Source organism: Diadema antillarum, unplaced genomic scaffold (assembly GCF_040938485.1).
Source record: "Diadema antillarum isolate AM-2024a unplaced genomic scaffold, OU_Dant_1.0 seq00001234_RagTag, whole genome shotgun sequence".
NCBI lineage: Eukaryota > Metazoa > Echinodermata > Echinoidea > Diadematoida > Diadematidae > Diadema > Diadema antillarum.
Genome location: NW_027272022.1, coordinates 123,611 through 143,615, shown reverse-complemented (window position 1 = coordinate 143,615; position 20,005 = coordinate 123,611). Strand labels below are relative to the sequence as shown.

Sequence of the window (20,005 nt, the reverse complement as noted above, 5' to 3'; positions counted from 1 at the left end):
TAATGACTTCATCTTCTAAAACAAGCTCTTGCTTTATCAACCCACGTAGGAGGGGGTAGGCCCTACTCAAGTCTGTGGTGTTTTTTTTTACCCTGTTGACTCGTTTCTACTATTTTTTGAATTATATTGTAATTGGGAATTCCGTATTCACACATTAGTACTTGCCCTATTGGGCAAGCTTTCTGTTTGCTATGAAACAACATGAACACGAGCATGTGAACATTATAATACCAGTATGAACATATCTATACACTCATCCATTCACATCTTAATCTAGATCCTAGATTGTATACCGCAGGTACTCTTTTCAATGATGTAATTCAGTACCACCAACAAAAATTATTCAATCAATCCCCATTTCAGATATGCGTCATTATTATTACTACAGTAATTTGTCATACCCATCATAGCTGACATAATTGACATAATTACATCAGCTGAATTCACATCAATTTTTTTTTTCTCGTAACTTTCTTCTATATATGCCTTCCCATCGATTTAGATGCTTCGTGCTTTGCTCGTACACATTGCGAATAGTTGTGAATTGACTGATATTTAATAATGAGTTCTTGTGAATTCTCACGTAAACCTTTAGAGTTCTTGTGAAGATGTGTTTAACGTCACGGCAGAGAGAAGTTGCATGGACGGACTGCAACTGGCATACATTATAATTAACTGCACAGCGTAAGTTTAATTATCGCAGGGCACATTGTGTGTGTGTGTGTGTGTGTGTGTGTGTGTGTGTGTGTGTGTGTGTGTGTGTGTGTGTGTGTGTGTGAGTGTGAGAAAAAATGGAAAAGAAAAAAAATATTTCTTTTTCATTCGTTATATTGACAATGTGGAATTTATGTTGTTACATGTATAATGAAATTTGTGTTATCTTTTCATGAATTAATTTGTATACAAGTATATGGAATTTGTTTATATGAAAAAGAGAGAAAAATTAAAGATTGACGAAAACAAAATGTGTGTGTGTGTGTGTGTGTGCTGTATATTCTACTCTTGAATTCTCGTGAATCCATATCTGCTGAGTATTGAGAGGTGATCGGACGGAAAGTCCTTATTCGGACAGGCATAGAATTGGTGAATCTCGTCTTCTCTGACCATTTCCAGCGTGGCTTTGCATTTCAGAGTGTCCGAGCTGTACCACTGGTAGTCCAGTGCAGCGATGAAGAGTTGATCCGCGTTGTAGGTCTCATCATGAATGACGTACTTTTCTTCTCGCCGCTTCTTTGTCGGCGGGCCTTGGTTCACCTTGTTGGGTGGTAGTCGCACGTGCGCTGGCCAGCCCTCATAATTTGAGAATGATACTTCTTCGCCCTGGGAGAAAAAAAAAGGAAAAGGAAAAAAACACACACACACTAAGTATAAGGAATAAAGAAATGAATGAATACAGCTGCATAAATAATTAAACAAGCACAGGACAAAGCAGATAATATTACCATCATCATATTTGTGACGTCACCAGAGCACGCTATACACTCATTCCAATGATTAACATAATACGTTATCTTAATCTCCAGCGATGACTAGAGAATATTATTGACAACAAAAGCTTGAAAATTAGTAATCCATGCAGCTTTGCATTATATATAGCTGAAAATTGAATTACGAGACATTTCTTCAACTGCTTTTATCTGCAATGAAAATAAAGATCTAATTTGGTTACACTCACCTCTTTTCGGTATCATGCGCAAAAATAGTTCATTTTTAGTTTGCTGCGACATAACACCAATAATTGCTATAACAACATCAATACTTTGCTTAGAGGATTGAATTTCGTATCAAAAAGATATATTCTATAGGGGAAAAAAACGAAAAATATTAACGGACTGCTGTGTTATACAATGGTATTTAGATTTCGAGCCTAGAAATAAACATGTTGCATTCATGTTATGTAGTCTAGCAATTTGTTCGTGAACTGACATTTACCTGGAAAGAAAGACACTCAGTCATTATTTCGAAAACCAGTGTTTTGCATTGCGATTCTTTATTAGCTCTACACTAAAAGTTGTCTTTCAAAGTTTTTGAATGGATTGTACACAATAAATCTCTAAAAAAGCACTTCATCACTCGTAGTTGTCACCTAAGATGAAGATACAGTAAGCCTAACCAGCTCACCACGACCGTCTTGTATGCACTCTTCACCGAGGACGAGGGATGCCTGAAACATGCCGGCAAGAAATCAATCAGGCTCTGGAACGGACACAAACGGAACAAATTCATTATTTTCCACCATACAACGACATGAATCTGTATCGCTAATAAGAAAAAGAAACCCACAAAGTAAAACAAAACTAGTAAACACAGAACCAGCATCGATATGATTATCTCATACCTTGTCGGATACATGCAGGAATTCGAAGTAGCGTGAGGGTAATATCCCTTACGTTCAGATATTTGTCACATAAGTAAAACTCTGCGAGAAATTGCATCGATTTGCACAGAATGATACGATGCACAAATCTAAACGTAAGTGTCATTTCATAGCGCTTATTGTGTTCACTTAACTTTAATATAGAAACGGGAGCTCAACCAACACCTCGGGCGCACACAAGTCCCTACCCTGTGAGCTTTCCAGCCATGTTGCTGACTTATTCTAAATCTCTGGCTCCTACATACTGAATCGCACAAAACAACAGAGCAGCTTCCTGAACCATTCAGTTAATGGTTATACAAAGAAATATTGCAGATTTTAAGTGTCTCGCCCAAGCGGCGTGACGGGCCGAATCCGGTCTCGTTCGCCTTATGCTACCACTGGCGTAGCCAGGGGAGGGGGGGGGGGGCGATGGGGGCGGTCGCCCCCCCCCCCCCCCCCCCTAAGATTTGGACCGGGGATTTGGGAGGCCGAAAAAAAAAATGCGTGTATATTGTATGCATGCACATGAAGCGGGTCTCCTTTTGAACCTTTCATCAAATAAGATATTTTTTGAATATTTCACTCAAAGTGTGCACCAGATCGTTGAATTTCAATTCAAAATATGCAAAATTTCTCTCCCCCTCTGTGCCTCTTTCCCTAGCTTAGTACACTCTTTAGATTAAAAAAAAATATGAATAATTCTGAGTGCACAAGACTTATCACTTATATTCCGAAAAACTCAAGGTTCCCTCATGTATAAGGGGAATTTCCCCTTTTAATCGACCCTTTCCTCCCTCAGTCCCCCCGCCCCATCAGTTTTTTTTTTTTTTTTTTTGATTTCCCAAATGTTGGTTCCATCAAATATGCGTATACGAGATATCTCAATTTCAACCTTAAAAAGGCAAAAGCTCCATCGGAAGAGAAGGGTGGAGATAACACTCGCCCACGCCTTCTCCCTGCTCGCCCGCCCCTCCCCCCCCCCCTTCCGCCATGCATAGAAAAAGACTGTGGCTATAAATACCCAGATCGCTTTATTTCAATTCTAAAAACGCAAAAACTCCGCGAGCGGGAGGGGGAATCCCCCTTCCCCTAAGCTCTACCTCACTAGACTTTATACATACAGATGGTGTACATTCGGAATAAGAGCTAAATTCCGTGATTTCACTTCGATGAAAAAGTATTGCACCAAAAATTTACACATGATCGCTGAATTTCAGGTCTGAAAACGCAAAATCACCTTCGTGTGGGAGGGGATATGCCCCTATCTACACCCTGTGCTTTTTCTGTTTGATTGCTGAACAGACAGCGTTCATGATATTCAGTGTAAGAATTGTTTAATACAAGAAGATTATTTAAATGATACCATTTTATAGGCAAATTGTTCAATAATAATCTACACTAAAATATACTGCAACCTTAAACAAGTGGGACTGTTTCACGTCGATAAAACGCGCAAAAACATGCATCAAATTGCACCATTTGCAACATCAAAATGCAAAAAGTTCTCACCATGGGAGGGGGGAAACCCCCCTCCCACACCCTCCCCTCCCCCTTCGCTCGCTCCGCTCGCTCGGGTTCAGTCGCGTTCATGATATTCAGTGAAAAGAATTAATACAAGAAAGGGCTTTTTACACTTGTAAAATTTTGCTTAGCCCCGGACCAACGGTGGGGCTAGGGGGGGGGGGGGGGGGGCCTTAGCCCCACCGTTGGTACGGGACTATCCTTAGCCCACTTTCTGTTTACACTCGTTTTTGCCAAAGTGGGCTAGCCCCACCGATAGTACGGTGCTATCTGGCCCTGCAAAATAGCAGGGGTTAGCACCGCAATTGCGGTGCCAAGCAAGTGAGTGTAAACAGAACGAAAAAATAATCCTGGGCCAAGCGACGGAGACGAAGTCCGACCCTCACTGACCAATCAGAAACGAGGCAATCAAGTGCTGCCGGTGCGTGCGTGTACGTGTACAGTACACAGCGTAATTATGAATATTCATGTGGTTTGGAAAGTCCGGGGCTAAGAAATACGAGTGTAAAAAGGTCAGTTTTCTCCTTAGCCCCGGACAAGAGATAGTACGGGACTAATTGGCGAGTGTAAAAAGCTGAAAAATTGGTACGGGACTAACGATAGTCCTGGGTCAGAGAAAGTCCGGGGTTAAGAAACACAAGTGTAAAAAGCCCTGAAGTGTATTTAAATCATACCATATTATAGGCAAAATTGTTAAATGATAACCGACATCAAAATATACTGCAACCTTAAACAAGTGGGACTGTTTCAACTCGTTAAAACACGCAAAAACATGCATCAAATTGCACCATTTGCAACATCAAAATGCAAAAAGTTCTAACCTTACCCACACCCTCCCCTCCCCCCTCTCTCGCTCCGCTCACTCGGGTTCAGTCGCGTTCATGATATTCAGTGAGGAGAATTAATACAAGAAGTTTATTTAAATTATACCATTTTATAGGCAAATTGTTCAATAATAATCTACATCAAAATAAACTGCTACCTTAAACGAGTGGGACTGTTTCACGTCGATAAAACGCGCAAAAACATGCATCAAATTGCACCATTTACAACATCAAAATGCAAAAAGTTCTTACCGTGGGAGGGGGGACACCCCCCTCCCACACCCTCCCCTCCCCCCTCGCTCGCTCCGCTCGCTCGGGTTCAGTCGCGTTCATGATATTCAGTGAAAAGAATTAATACAAGAAGTGTATTTAAATTATACCATTTTATAGGCAAATTGTTCAATGATAATCTACATCAAAATAAACTGCTACCTTAAACAAGTGGAACTGTTTCACGTCGATAAAACGCGCAAAAACATGCATCAAATTGCACCCTTTACAACATCAAAATGCAAAAAGTTCTCACCGTGGGAGGGGGGACACCCCCCTCCCACACCCTCCCCCCCCCCCCCTCGCTCGCTCCGCTCGCTCGGGCTCGGTCGCTTCGCTCCCTAGCACACTAACCGCCCCCCCCCCCCCCCCCAAGATGAAATCCTGGCTACGCCGTTGTATGCTACATGCAGCGCAATTACAGCTAGGGTAGTACGTCATTAACACGACTTATCTCTATACAATTCTGTTCACATCATTCACTTTTGCGTGAATTTCAGAATTCAAGATACCTTGTTCAGCTCTCCCTTCCCAACAGAATACTCTCTGATGATCCGTTCTCCGTCCGTGTCCAGCTTCCCATCACGCATCAGCTGATATCCGGTCATAGTCGGCTCCTGGTTGAAGTCTCCGCAAAGAACGTGAGGACAGTCGACGCCACCGGCAAATTCAATGAGAGAATTCATAGCAAGTCCGGCCTGAAAATAACATTATTGATCGTATAGGGAAAGTGGCTTTAGTTGTATGGGCTACAGGGAGCTGCTATTATTAAATACAAAGTAGGCCCTATCACTATAACATGTAGGACCCACCTCCATAAAAAGGTTTGCAACAACTTTAAATCTCCCGTTTGGTTGGGCGTTACCTGGTTGCTGCCGTGTTTGTTAAACTTTCATGAAGCTCCCCCTTATCTAACTTACCTTTGCGCCTTCTTCTCCTACTGCTCATTTTTTTTTTCTTAAACATTTCCTTCTTTGTTCTTCTCTTGTAACGCCTCTTATTTTCCTCGTAGTTTTTCTTCTTTAAAATCATCTAACATTTTCTTTTACTCCTTGTCATTCCCTGTAATATCATCCCCCATCATCTAATCATCTCTACCTTTCCGCAATCTTCCTCTGCTCTCATCCCTCGTTCTTAAATATTTTTTTATAGAATTCTCACTGCCACGATGTTCAGTCTACCTTTAGTTGCATTGTTTTACAGCATCTGCACTCAATAATTTTAACCAAGACTAGTACATCATCACTGCGTATTTCGCAACATCAGACAGAGTTATAGTGTGTTCATTTCTTGCGAGAGAATGTTAAATTTGGCACTAACATAACGCTATTACAGTGCACGCACCTGCAAAGTGTTGATGTCGATGTTTCTGTACTCGTCAAATAGCAGGTGCGTGTTGCCGACTGATATTGTGCGTTTTGTGACGTCATCCTGGAGTTTGGTCAGTAAGACAAGGTGACCCTGGCTTGTGTAAGCTCGAATACCATCTTGGACTGCGGGTAGTAAGTTGGCGGTTCGACATGCCTGCAGTATAATTAGATAGCAGTAATTAATGTGGCAATATAAACATTGCTGGAAAAAAAAAAACGTCTGTATCGACACAACTGAATTGCTGACAATTTTGTCACAATTCACTCACAGGCAACTACAAATATGTATTGTCCATAGGTTTTGATATATCTTTGTAAAATTAATTTGTGCAATCAGAGATACGGTTTCATATCCATGTCTGACATGTAACTCATGTATAATAGTATACATGTATATAGCAATCATCTGCAGAAAATAATAATGGTGTGTTTTCGTTTGTCCACGTTTGCAATTTGACCACAAACCCTTTGACAGCGTAATATACATGCGTGTGTGTGTGTTTGTGTGCGCGTCTTTCAATGCAACTATACACTAACAATCTCAGGCGAATCCAGGATTTTACCTTGGTGACGAGTTCGTTGAAGACTACTCCCCGCTCTTCAACCTTTTGGAATCGCTCCCTCTTGTAGAACGTGGCTCCTCCTTCTTGAACGCCTCTGACTTTGTTGAAGTGGGATCCAGCGTAGCCCAACGATATCATGGCCGGGTATAGCTGTTCAGCAAAGTAGACTGGTCCTACCTGTTAGGATTAGAACAAGACGTATATAGTGTTCCGGTATTTCACAGTTATAGCAACCATGTAAATAGCAGGTTGCTCACTAATTGAATGAGATAGCCCTACATTGGTAAGCACGTTTTAAAATTATGATGGATTATATACTTGTGTGACATTGCCATTTCTTGCCTTCGTTTGCTTCTAACATTCTATATACATCTCATCTAATCCCTTCCTATACCGGGTGTCCCAAAAAAAGCGGAACGGTGGATTTTCAGTACCTTGCGGTCTAAAAGTTATATATCTTTTGACATCATTAGAAAGAGCATCTTCCGCAGAAGACTATAATACCAAAATCATCAAATTTGGTTCAGTGCTTTTTATTCTACGCCAATGTCTGAAAATGCAGTCATTGCCAAATTTCGCCGGATTTTTGCGACTTATGAGATAATAATTTGAGTGCGACACGCGATCCATACGGTGAATATTGTGTGAGCTCGGTGATCCATGTCAACAAAAGATACAGCATTCACATTGGGCACGGGCAAGGAAAAAACCGTGTGTGTCTGTGTGTCTGTGAGTGTGTGTGCGCGCTACCAATATGAAAGCGTTATCTTTTGTTGACATGGATCAACGAGCTTACACAATTCACCGTATGGAACGCGTGTCGTACCCAAATTATTATCTCATAAGTCGCAAAAAATTGAAATTGACTGCATTTACAGAAATTGGCGTAGAATAAAAAGTACCAAACCAAATTTAATGATTTTGGCATCATGGTCTTCTGCGGAAGATGCTCTTTCTAATAATGTCAAAAAATATATCACTTTTAGAACGCAAGGTACTGAAAATCCACCGTTCCGCTTTTTTTGGGACACCCGGTATAAGTGCCTGCCTTTGTTTGTTCCTCGATCGTTCACTGCGTCTATTATGACATATTAGCTACAATTGGCAGTATGGAAAACGTAAATAAACGAAAAACAAACATAGTATAGCTTATAGGCCATTGTTACCTTTACGAGGGAGTTTTGCGAGGCAATTCCGGTTGTTATTTTGGAGGGTTAAAGGTCAGGAGTTTTTATTTTGCAGGGTTAAAGGTCAGCGGTCAATATGCTTTTCGCCACGTCGCTGCGGAACAGTAACAGTATGTTCAAACAGTGCAATCTTCCGGTTTGGGGAGGTGGGAAGAGAAAGAGTGGAATTTCTCTCCCCACCTCCCTGCTCTAAACGTAAATATTCCGATCGACCACGAAAAGAAAACATTCCAGGACGTCCAGGGTGTCAGTTACACGCACCGCAGAAGAACGCTGATAAATCAACTCATACAAGGTCGACCACTTACAGCAGCACTAGGCAATGTGACTAGTCCATTTGTGATCAGTAATTGCACAGTGACCATCAGTTTTACAACTCTCAAACTTTTAAAAGAGAAGTAAAAATAAAGTGTAAGAACGTTCAGAAGTTTGAAGTTGGAGTTGAATGATATACACTGATGAACAATTTTGCAATTATTCAACATGTTGATGGTCTACAGGTAGTCAAATGTGGCTTGATCTGTATCATATATACTGTAGTGTATAGCCGTATTTACATATTTTCTTAATTTACCTAGGGGGATAGGTAATAATTATGATATTGACTGGCCTTTCTTTCGGGAGGTACCAGATAAATATTGCCCGCACTGAAAACATATTGCCCTCGTCTTCGACTCGGGCAATATGCTTTCAGTTTGGGCAATATTTTCTGGTACCTCCCTCAGGGCCTGTCAATATTATATAATTATTGTCATATATTCCAAATTGAAGCCTGCAAACTCAATCATTGTTCACATAAATCTTTATCAGATACGATGATGTAGTTCTGAACGCGAGGTAAGCGTTCGTCCACTTTAGAGTGAGACAACTCTGCTATAGTGCACCGTCAAGCCATCACGTATTCCGACGTAAGGTGCAAAAAAGTGCCCCCCCCCCCCGGTTCCGCCGGCCCTGTAGTGAGTAATTTGAAGTGTCATAATCATGCACATCGTATCTGCCTAATATAATGATTCATGCCAATATAGACGATAAACTCTTGCACTTCACGCAGGCTGAGGTTGCCGCTGAGGTTGCCGCTCAAATGTGGCTTGATCTGTATCATATATACTGTAGTGTATAGCCGTATTTACATATTTTCTTAATTTACCTAGGGGGATAGGTAATAATTATGATATTGACTGGCCTTTCTTTCGGGAGGTACCAGATAAATATTGCCCGCACTGAAAACATATTGCCCTCGTCTTCGACTCGGGCAATATGCTTTCAGTTTGGGCAATATTTTCTGGTACCTCCCTCAGGGCCAGTCAATATTATATAATTATTGTCATATATTCCAAATTGAAGCCTGCAAACTCAATCATTGTTCACATAAATCTTTATCAGATACGATGATGTAGTTCTGAACGCGAGGTAAGCGTTCGTCCACTTTAGAGTGAGACAACTCTGCTATAGTGCACCGTCAAGCCATCACGTATTCCGACGTAAGGTGCAAAAAAGTGCCCCCCCCCCCCCGGTTCCGCCGGCCCTGTAGTGAGTAATTTGAAGTGTCATAATCATGCACATCGTATCTGCCTAATATAATGATTCATGTCAATATAGACGATAAACTCTTGCACTTCACGCAGGCTGAGGTTGCCGCTGACCTCTTGCAAGCAGACGATGTCTGGGTCGTGGTGGCTGATTTCTACAATCAGTTGGCGGTGTCTGTCAGCCATCTTGTAGGCATCCCTCGGGCAGTATGGATACCATCCCTTCACATGACAATCGGCGAGAATATTGTATGTCATGAGCGTGAAGTCTGTTGAATTGGCGTCGCTATTGTCCCCTCCACAGCTTTGCTCCCACGCCCAACGCCTCCGCAGATTGGTGGGTACCCGCTCCATTGTCTTCTCTTTAACGGTGTCACACAACCTATAAAGAACGGAAAAAGAAAAGATTACTCAAACTGCCTATGCGCATTGCGCACAAGTTTGCTGGATAATTATTTTGACATAATAGACATACCGTATGTAATATGGCCGTCCGCAGTGGGTGAGGGGACGTCGGAAAATTTGGATGATGTCCGTTATTGCGAAGGTGCGCTAATCCAAAAACGAAACAAGGTTCGTTCTTCCGAAATACACACATACACACACACACACAAAGTACAAACCCAAATATTCGTTATAATCCGGAATTGAAAAAGGGCTAATTAAGCCGAAGATGTCCGTTTATTCTGAAGGTTTGTAATTCCGAAAATGGAATAAGGTTCGTTACTCGCAGAAGGTTCGTTAATCCGAAAACGGGTTCGTTTTGCCGAAGGTTAGTTCATAATTTTAATCGCGAAGATGAAATATTAAGGTTCGTTTATCTGAAAATGAAAAGAAGGTGTGTAATATTTTTAATGTTTTAAAGTACATATCCCCTCTACTTATAGGTACTAATTAAGTTATGTTATTAACTTCAGATAAAAAATTTCTCCATGGTTTTTGCCTGAGCTCGGTCAAGCGCTGTCGAAAAAAAGAATAACAACAACTCTTCTTTTTCTCGTTCAAACTTTCGATGTGTATGTGTGTTTCACTTATTTGTATAGCATTCGTTATCGATGATTATACAGTGTATATAGTTGATGTTTTGGGGAAAATATTTTCCTTGATATCGTGAACCGGGATCTTCAGGTAGGTATGTCATGCATAACTTTAGGTTTGCCACAGACCCAACATGTCAAAGAGGATTGATGCGTGTATAATACATTATCAGGCCTACACATCAAGTCTGTTGAATCATGCTGCATGGATCTCATAAATAGGCCTTCTTGATGAGGTTTGCTTTATGAACCTTCCGAACAATATCTGCTGCTTATTTCTCAAACAACGACAAAGGCAGAGACATACAGAATGAACTTCCTCTATTCCCATGAATTTCCTGAATGGGTAGTTGTAGTATGATAGTAGGTCTATTCGGCCTACACAGAGTATAACATACATTAAGCCAACAATCCGGGTTTCGTCTCTTGTAACATGTAGATATAACCTCTTCAACTCGTTCAGCTATCAATTAATGTATAACGGTGCTGGAGTATAGTGAGTATAGTACTGCCGGTGGCGAGAATCCACCTGATCCCTGTACACAATACAAAACTACTGAAAGGATTACCAAATTCTTGCTATAGGTTATATAGCCCGAACTACTAGTAATAATGATCACTTACGTACAATAACAGTTGGCATGTCAGTCAGTGGTATACATACTGTGATTCAATCAGGAACTTGGGAGAGCGTCTTTGACTTGGTTGTGACGAGTATACGTACAACTAAAACGTGCAACACTGTTGTTTTGACCGAGATATCAGTCTACTATCGGAGATACATTGTACTGTACACAATGTGCATTCCGTGGACTCTGCACTATAAGGAGTAGTACCGCGTAGTAAAGCCCAAGGAGGTACTAATCAATACACATGTACTAGGCGACACTGGTGTAGCCAGGGGGGGGGGGGGGGGGGGGGCGGCGATGGGGGCGGTCGGGCGCCCCCCCCCCCCCCCTAAGATTTGGACCGGGGATTTGGGAGGCGGAAAAAAAAATGCGTGTTTACTGTATGCATGCACATGAAGCGGGTCTCATTTGCAACCTTTCATGAAATAAGATATTTTTTTGAATATTTCACTCAAAGTGTGCACCAGATCGTTGAATTTCAATTCAAAATATGCAAAATCTCTCGTGCTTGGGAGGGGGTATCCCCCTCCCAAACCCTCCCCCTCTGTGCCTCTTTCCCTATACTAAGTACACTTTTCAGATTTACAAAAAATTATGAATAATTCTGAGTGCACAAGACTTATCACTTATATTCCGAAAACTCAAGGTTCCCTCATGTATAAGGGGAATTTCCCCTTTTAATCGACCCTTTCATCCCTCAGTCCCCCCCCCCCCCCCATCAGTTTGTTTCCCAAATGTTGATTCATGCGTATACGAGATATCTTAATTTCAACCTTAAATTGGCAAAAGCTCCATCGGAAGGGAAGGGTGGAGATAACACTCGCCCACGCCTTCTCCCTGCTCGCCCGCCCCTCCCCCCTCAACTCGTTAAAACACGCAAAAAACATGCATCAAATTGCACCATTTGAAACATCAAAATGCAAAAAGTTCTTACCATGGGAGGGGGACGCCCCCTCCCACACCCTCCCCTCCCCCTTCGCTCGCTCCGCTCGCTCGGGTTCAGTCGCGTTCATGATATTCAGTGAAAAGAATTAATACTAGAAATGTATTTAAATTATGCCATTTTAAAGGCAAATTGTTTACTAATAATCTACACTAAAATATACTGCTACCTTAAACAAGTGGGACTGTTTCACGTCGATAAAACGCGCAAAAACATGCATCAAATTGCACCATTTGCAAAATCAAAATGCAAAAAGTTCTTACCGTGGGAGGGGGACACCCCCTCCCACACCCTCCCCTCTCCCCTCGCGAGCTAAGCTCGCTCGGGTTCAGTCGCGTTCCTGATATTCAGTGAAAAGAATTAATACGAGAAGTGTATTTGAATTATACCATTTTAAAGGCAAATTGTTCAATGATAATGATCTACACTAAAATATACTGCTACCTTAAACAAGTGGGACTGTTTCACGTCGATAAAACGCGCAAAAACATGCATCAAATTGCACCATTTGCAAAATCAAAATGCAAAAAGTTCTTACCGTGGGAGGGGGCACCCCCCTCCCACACCCTCCCCTCACACACCCTCCTCTCCCTCCTCGCTCGCTAAGCTCGCTCGGCTTCAGTCGCGTTCATGATTTTCTATTCAGTGAAAAGAATTAATACTAGAAGTGTATATAAATTATACCATTAAATTTTATAGGCAAATTATTTAATAATAATCTACACTAAAATATACTGCTACCTTAAACAAGTGGGACTGTTTCACGTCGATAAAACGCGCAAAAACTGACATGCATCAAATTGCACCATTTGCAACATCAAAATGCAAAAAGTTCTTACCGTGGGAGGGGGACACCCCCCTCCCACACCTTCCCCTCCCCCTCGCTCGCTCCGCTCGCTCGGGTTCAATCGCGTTCATGATATTCAGTGAAAAGAATACAAGATGTTTATCTAAATTATACCATTTTACAGGCAAATTGTTCAATAATAATCTACATTTAAATAAACTGCTACCTTAAACAAGTGGGACTGTTTCACGTCAATAAAACGCGCAAAAACATGCATCAAATTGAACCATTTGCAAAATCAAAATGCAAAAAGTTCTTACAGTGGGAGGGGGGACACCCCCCTCCCACACCCTCCCCTACCCCCTCGCTCGCTCCGCTCGCTCGGGTTCAATCGCGTTCATGATATTCAGTGAAAAGAATTAATACAAGATGTTTATCTAAATTATACCATTTTATAAGCAAATTGTTCAATAATAATCTATACATCAAAATAAACTGCTACCTTAAACAAGTGGGACTGTTTCACGTCGATAAAACGCGCAAAAACATGCATCAAATTGCACCATTTGCAACATCAAAATGCAAAAAGTTTGTACGGGGGGGGACACCCCCTCTCACACCCTCCCCTCTCCCTCGCTCGCTCCGCTCGCTCGGGTTCAATCGCGTTCATGATATTCAGTGAAAAGAATACAAGATGTTTATCTAAATTATACCATTTTACAGGCAAATTGTTCAATAATAATCTACATTTAAATAAACTGCTACCTTAAACAAGTGGGACTGTTTCACGTCAATAAAACGCGCAAAAACATGCATCAAATTGAACCATTTGCAAAATCAAAATGCAAAAAGTTCTTACAGTGGGAGGGGGGACACCCCCCTCCCACACCCTCCCCTACCCCCTCGCTCGCTCCGCTCGCTCGGGTTCAATCGCGTTCATGATATTCAGTGAAAAGAATTAATACAAGATGTTTATCTAAATTATACCATTTTATAAGCAAATTGTTCAATAATAATCTATACATCAAAATAAACTGCTACCTTAAACAAGTGGGACTGTTTCACGTCGATAAAACGCGCAAAAACATGCATCAAATTGCACCATTTGCAACATCAAAATGCAAAAAGTTTGTACGGGGGGGGGGGGGGGGGGACACCCCCTCTCACACCCTCCCCTCTCCCTCGCTCGCTCCGCTCGCTCGAGTTCAGTCGCGTTCATGATATTCAGTGAAAAGAATTAATATAAGATGTTTATCTGAATTATACCATTTTATAGGCAAATTGTTCAATGATAATCTATACATCAAAATAAACTGCTACCTTAAACAAGTGGGACTGTTTCACGTCGATAAAACGCGCAAAAACATGCATCAAATTGCACCATTTACAACATCAAAATGCAAAAAGTTCCTACCGTGGGAGGGGGGACACCCCCCTCCCACACCCTCCCCCCCCCCCCCCCCTCGCTCGCTCCGCTCGCTCGGGCTCGGTCGCTTCGCTCCCTCGCAGAAACCGCCCCCCCCCCCTAAGATGAAATCCTGGCTACGCCGTTGCTAGGCGAACTACCTCCTTGGTAAGCCCTAATATACAGCAGCTGTATAGGGAGGTGGAAAGAGACCTCCCTGGGAATAGTGCGTTTGGCTTGACGGAATCCTGGCCCTATAATAGTAAGAATTGTGATAAAATTCCTCAACAGACGGATTTTCCTGTCGGTTATGCTCAACCCATGCTAGCCTTGCCACGCCAGTTTACAAGAAATGAAAGAAGTGCCTTTGTAAGCATACACTCATCAGTGCATGCAGGGAGGTGAGAGGAAATTTGGAATATGTTCTCTCATTATGTACGCCCTGATTGGATGGAAAGAGATACCTTTATACATAACGAAACACGAACAATCTTCGTAAGATCTGATGGTGAACGTCTGGCTGCGTTATACCGTCGTGGAATTATGTCTTTGTCTGTCTGCCTATCGTCTGTTTTACAAGTCTAATTGCAGACTACTGTTGTTGTTGTTGTTTTAGATTGTGGAGCTCTCTGCCGGGTGGGCAATTTGCTCCAAAAAATATAATTATTCAGATATGCCTGAAGTTTATTTATAAAAACCTAAAATACTTTAAATTATTTACAAAAAACCAAATTACATTTATTTTTATATTTACAATTTTACATCGGAAGGAAGGGACAGGGTTCCGGAAATGATGTCATCTGCCTACTCCTGCATCGAGAGAAATGCAGGGTTACGCCGTTCCCGTCGGCAAAGCAGGTATAGGACCCGCCCGCCGACGCCGGTGATGTCTTGGCCTTTCCTGGGGTCAGGCGCCTCTAGTTGTCTATCGGCCTAGGTGCAGACTACTAGTATATCACTCGGAATATATTCAGCTTGTGTTATTCAATCAACTACACATAAAAGTGTTGGTTGATTGCGTATGCGCATATGATATTGTGTGTGTACGTGTGTGTGTGTGTGTGTGTGTGTGTGTGTGTGTGTGTGTGTGTGTGTGTGTGTGTGTGTGATGCGTGCCTAAGCCTATTTGCATTAATTCTGGGTTCCCATTACGATCGCTACGCACGCCACGATTGGCTATTAGAAGCTGATCGTAATTAAATAAATGTCTATCACAATTTTCGCCATGATTGAAATCGTGATCTTCATTATGAAGTAATCATGGTGATCTATCAGATCTTGAGGTCAGTCGTTGATGGCAATGACGTTGATCGTAGAAAAAATTTTTGGACGATTCAAAACTTTTCTACGATCAAGACAATTGTCACGAGTGACATCAATACAGTATCTGATCACTGCGATCATTCCATGATTACAGCCTCGATTCACTGCACAACTAGTGTGATATACTGTCAGCTACAAATCGTCAATCGTGGCGTTCGTAACGGATCACACGATAATGGAAACGTAGCATAAGAAAATGAGGGTATATTTATTTTATGAGCTTGTTCATGTATATCTTTTTCTTATGTCAATTTCTTTCTAACAAACGTAAAAGATACATTGTATTTACGTTGATCGACATTAGTGGCATTGTAAGGGAACGTGGGACAGGATGGGCCACATTTCACTAAAATGTGCTTTATTTCAAATACTACGTCACAAACTTCCACATGACACCTGATTTACAAAGATTGTGTAAGGCAACACTATCACACGTAATATCATCTTAATTGCCTACTTTTATTTTACGTAATAGCCATTTCAAAATAGTCAAATCTGTCCCATCCTGCGCCACATACATGGGGAACGATGGGACAAACAATGGAGACGCATATTTCCGTGTTCCACTTGAAACGGTCGCTCTTTCTTTTGTAATTCCGGACCATTCTGAAACTGAAAAAAGAATAAAACATATACATTAACCTTATCAAATATGATGAGGCAAGATGGGACACCCGCCCATCCTGCCCCGAGGTGAATGTCCCATCCTGCCCATGCACACACACACTACACTTCTAAGCTCTACACAATACATGCAATGACATACAGTCTGCCTACATTTTGTGAAATAAACTTAGTTGATGTACATATTATAAAGACATACGATATCAACGTTCTACCTTTCTTCATATCATGCCAGGGATAGTATACATCTCTTAACTACAGAAATTCTGCCGTCATCGATATCAATTTTTTGCGTTTGTCCACCAAAGCTCAAGAGAATCTCAGCTTCACAGAGCGTAAAGATGGCTTCCTGGCAGCGTGCTTTTCATCAGTGTAGATTATAGTGCCCTCTGATGCTTACTTAAATATATAGTTATCGCATTGTCCCATCCTGCCCCGTGTCCCATCTTGCCCCACCTTCCCCTATAGATATATATCTAAATGAGATTATGTCGAGGATAACTTGTTATTCAACTGCCAAATCAAAATGACGTTAATGCTTGAATCATGGCTACACCAACAGGGTAAATCAAATCCTTAATATCTCACAAAAACTAATTTCTCTTTCGTATTATCCGTCCTCGTATAAATTCATTTCTATGCCTGCAAAAGGAAATATTAGTTGGCTGAAACATAAATGGTGAAATATGCATCTCTAAAGTGACTGTACAAGAGTTGTACATGAGTACATCCTCATTGTGATAAATAATTGGTATTTCATAAGCGGTCAAATGAAAAATGGCAGATGCGTAAAGAGGTAAAATTCATTAAGTTTGAGTCTGCTGTTATCAACATCAAACATGCATTTTGTAGGAGTTATTTACATCCAAGTTTGAACAGCTCTGACGAATGCAAATGAAAAACAAGGTATCGTCCAGAATATTGGGAACAATGCGTAACGCCATGGTAAATAGTCAGAAGCAAGATCGCGTCATTTATTCATGTTGTTATTACAGTACACATCTATGCATTGCCGTTCATTTGCACGAGCATAATATGTCTTCTTAAATATTTCATTTACTTCCTTAGTTCTGGTTCATGACATAATAAATGAATGTGGCATGGCCTTGTGTTATCGTTAAGTTATGAAACTATTCTGTCTGAGCAAGGATGAGATATAAGCTGTAATGCCCTAGTCACATAGACATTCCAGACATATATATATATATATATATATATATATATATATATATATGGTCCAAACATGTTGCGAATTCACGTATTGGCTCCAATGTAACGAAGAATAAACCGGTAATGCAATATTTCGCCAATATAGAGTTTATTGAGCAACTCAAATTTTCGGTGGCTTCCATCCACCTTCTTCAGGAGACTCCTAAAGAAGGTGGATGGAAGCCACCGAAAATTTAAGTTGCTCAATAAACTCTATATTGGCGAAATATTGCATTACCGGTTTATTCTTATTATATATATATATATATATATATATATATATATATATATACTCCTAGATGGGTCATTTGGAAGACATTTCCATTTGTTTTATATGCAAATTTTAAAATACATGTTCAATGGCAATTTACGCAATGGAGACACGAAAATTGTCTCCTTAATGACCAGTTGTCTCCCTAATGAAGACACTTCCCCCCAATATGTCTCCCTAAGGTGCCAACTAGGGATATATATATACATATATATATATATATATATATATATATATATATATATATATATATATATATATATATATATATGCATGTGTACAGTAGATTAGAAATAGTGTATTGTGTGCTTCCTAGTTTTTTTTTTTATACGTTAACTGAAAAAGCTATGAAAGGCATTAGAGTGCACCTTCCGCAGACTAAGCATAACTTGCATGTCTTCATGTCAGTATCATGATTTTAAAGAGGCATTGCAGGGGAACATGCAAGATAGGCTCGATCTGGAGGGAATATTGGAAAGGTTAAAAAAGTGATCCTAGTGAACTGAAAGAAACTTAGATAAATAGGAGTGAAAAGGAGATCAAAGAGAGAGTAGCCGAGAAAATGAGAAAGGAGAGAGAGGGGGAGTGAAAAAAGGGGAGGTATATAGGGAAGGGGGGGAGGAGGGGGTAAAAAGAAGAGGGAGGGGAGGGGACAGGAGAGGAGGGAAGGTAAAAAAGTAGAAAGAAACAAATAAGAATAGAGAGATAGAATGGGAGGAGAGAGAAGGGGAAAATGAATGAAAGAAAGTTATGTATGATTAAGATATGCTTTGGCATTTTAATAAGCTTTAATAATGTCCACAGAAAATGACCTTTTGTAATGATGAATAATTCAGTAATCTGTAATTGCTATGTGAAAACGAAGGGCCTATGCATCAAGATTTAATTTTCTCTTAACTCAGTTACTTTGGTACACTCTGACATTGTGAGTCTGTTTTGTAACTTGTCTCTGCATTGTCTCTAGAAATAAAAGCGAAAGTGAATTTTTCACGCGAATGATTGCATCTCTGGCGATCTGGCGACACACTAAAATGTACAAACACTTAATGTAAAAACAGAGAACTACACCCTTTAAACTTTGAATCGAATGTTAACACACGAAATGGGATACAATCAATATTACAGTACATACAGTAATGCGTATATAACATTATTTAACTTGTTTGATACACACTTTCATGCATACGTTCACGCAACCGTGCGCAAACTTTTACTCTCCCCTCCAGGTCGACAATAGACACTCGGAAGCTCGGAAGCTCGCAAGAATTCCGTGCCAGCGATTTCATGCTACTATACTGGTATGTGGAGGCTTCTCTCCACTGAGTATGTAGCTCATCTATTAAAAATCGTTGAACAAAGCTTTAAAAAAAAACAAAAGTACTTGCTAATCAGTGACACCAGAATGTAGCAAGCATAGAATCCATCACTTGTGGCATTGAAACAATTGGGTCTTCCTGTGAGTATCTGATCAACAAGTGTGTGTGTGTGTGTGTTTGTGTGTGTGCGTGTGTGTTTGTGTGTGTGTGTGTGTGTTTGTGTGTGTGTGTTTGTGTGTGTGCACTCGCTCGCGTGCGCTTGCATACGCGTGAATGTCTCCACATACGTCAGTCTGATGATCCGCGTTAAAATGAATCATTAAATCATTAACGATTCTGAGCTCAGTTTTATGCGTGTTTTCATAATAATTGTTTTTTTTTAAACTTTGATAGATTAGCTCACACTGGTTTCTCCCTCAAGGACTGCATGCACCAGAGCAAAATAACACTCCCGACTCAATCCATGCTCACACAACAATGATTGTACAATGCACATCACACAGCAGCTAAGGCGTATTTGGTTAAAGAGAGTAAACGACAATCGAGACAAAAACATCCGCCAACAATTACCACTATTTGGGAAATGTGACTTTATTTTTAAATCAGACCAGTCTGCGCAGCAAAACTGTTCTTATCTTGTTACTTGAATCATGACTTGGTATCCTTTTCTATCCTATTTCTCTAATTATCTTTCAGTTCATTTTACATCTTTTATCTTCTGCTTCTTCAGGATTCGTTTTTTTTTTAATCCTCTCGATATGTATGAGTCCATCTCCATCCCCAAATTATTTAACGCTCAAATGTTTTACTTTTTGAATCTCATCAAAATCACAATGTA

At 40.7% G+C, this 20,005-nt stretch overlaps 1 protein-coding gene across 1 annotated transcript; it reads right to left on the bottom strand.

The window, feature by feature from the left end:
* Nucleotides 1-981: 981 nt before the first annotated feature.
* LOC139745076 (uncharacterized) lies at nucleotides 982-11,415 on the bottom strand. Its single transcript, XM_071655497.1, has 7 exons — nucleotides 11,325-11,415; nucleotides 9,738-10,005; nucleotides 6,908-7,084; nucleotides 6,319-6,498; nucleotides 5,487-5,672; nucleotides 2,122-2,196; nucleotides 982-1,320 (listed from the first exon to the last, which is right to left on the bottom strand). Exons 2-7 carry the CDS (start codon nucleotides 9,975-9,977, stop codon nucleotides 997-999), a joined length of 1,182 nt encoding a protein of 393 aa, XP_071511598.1. The 5' UTR covers nucleotides 9,978-10,005; nucleotides 11,325-11,415; the 3' UTR covers nucleotides 982-996.
* Between the last annotated feature and the right edge of the window lie 8,590 nt (nucleotides 11,416-20,005).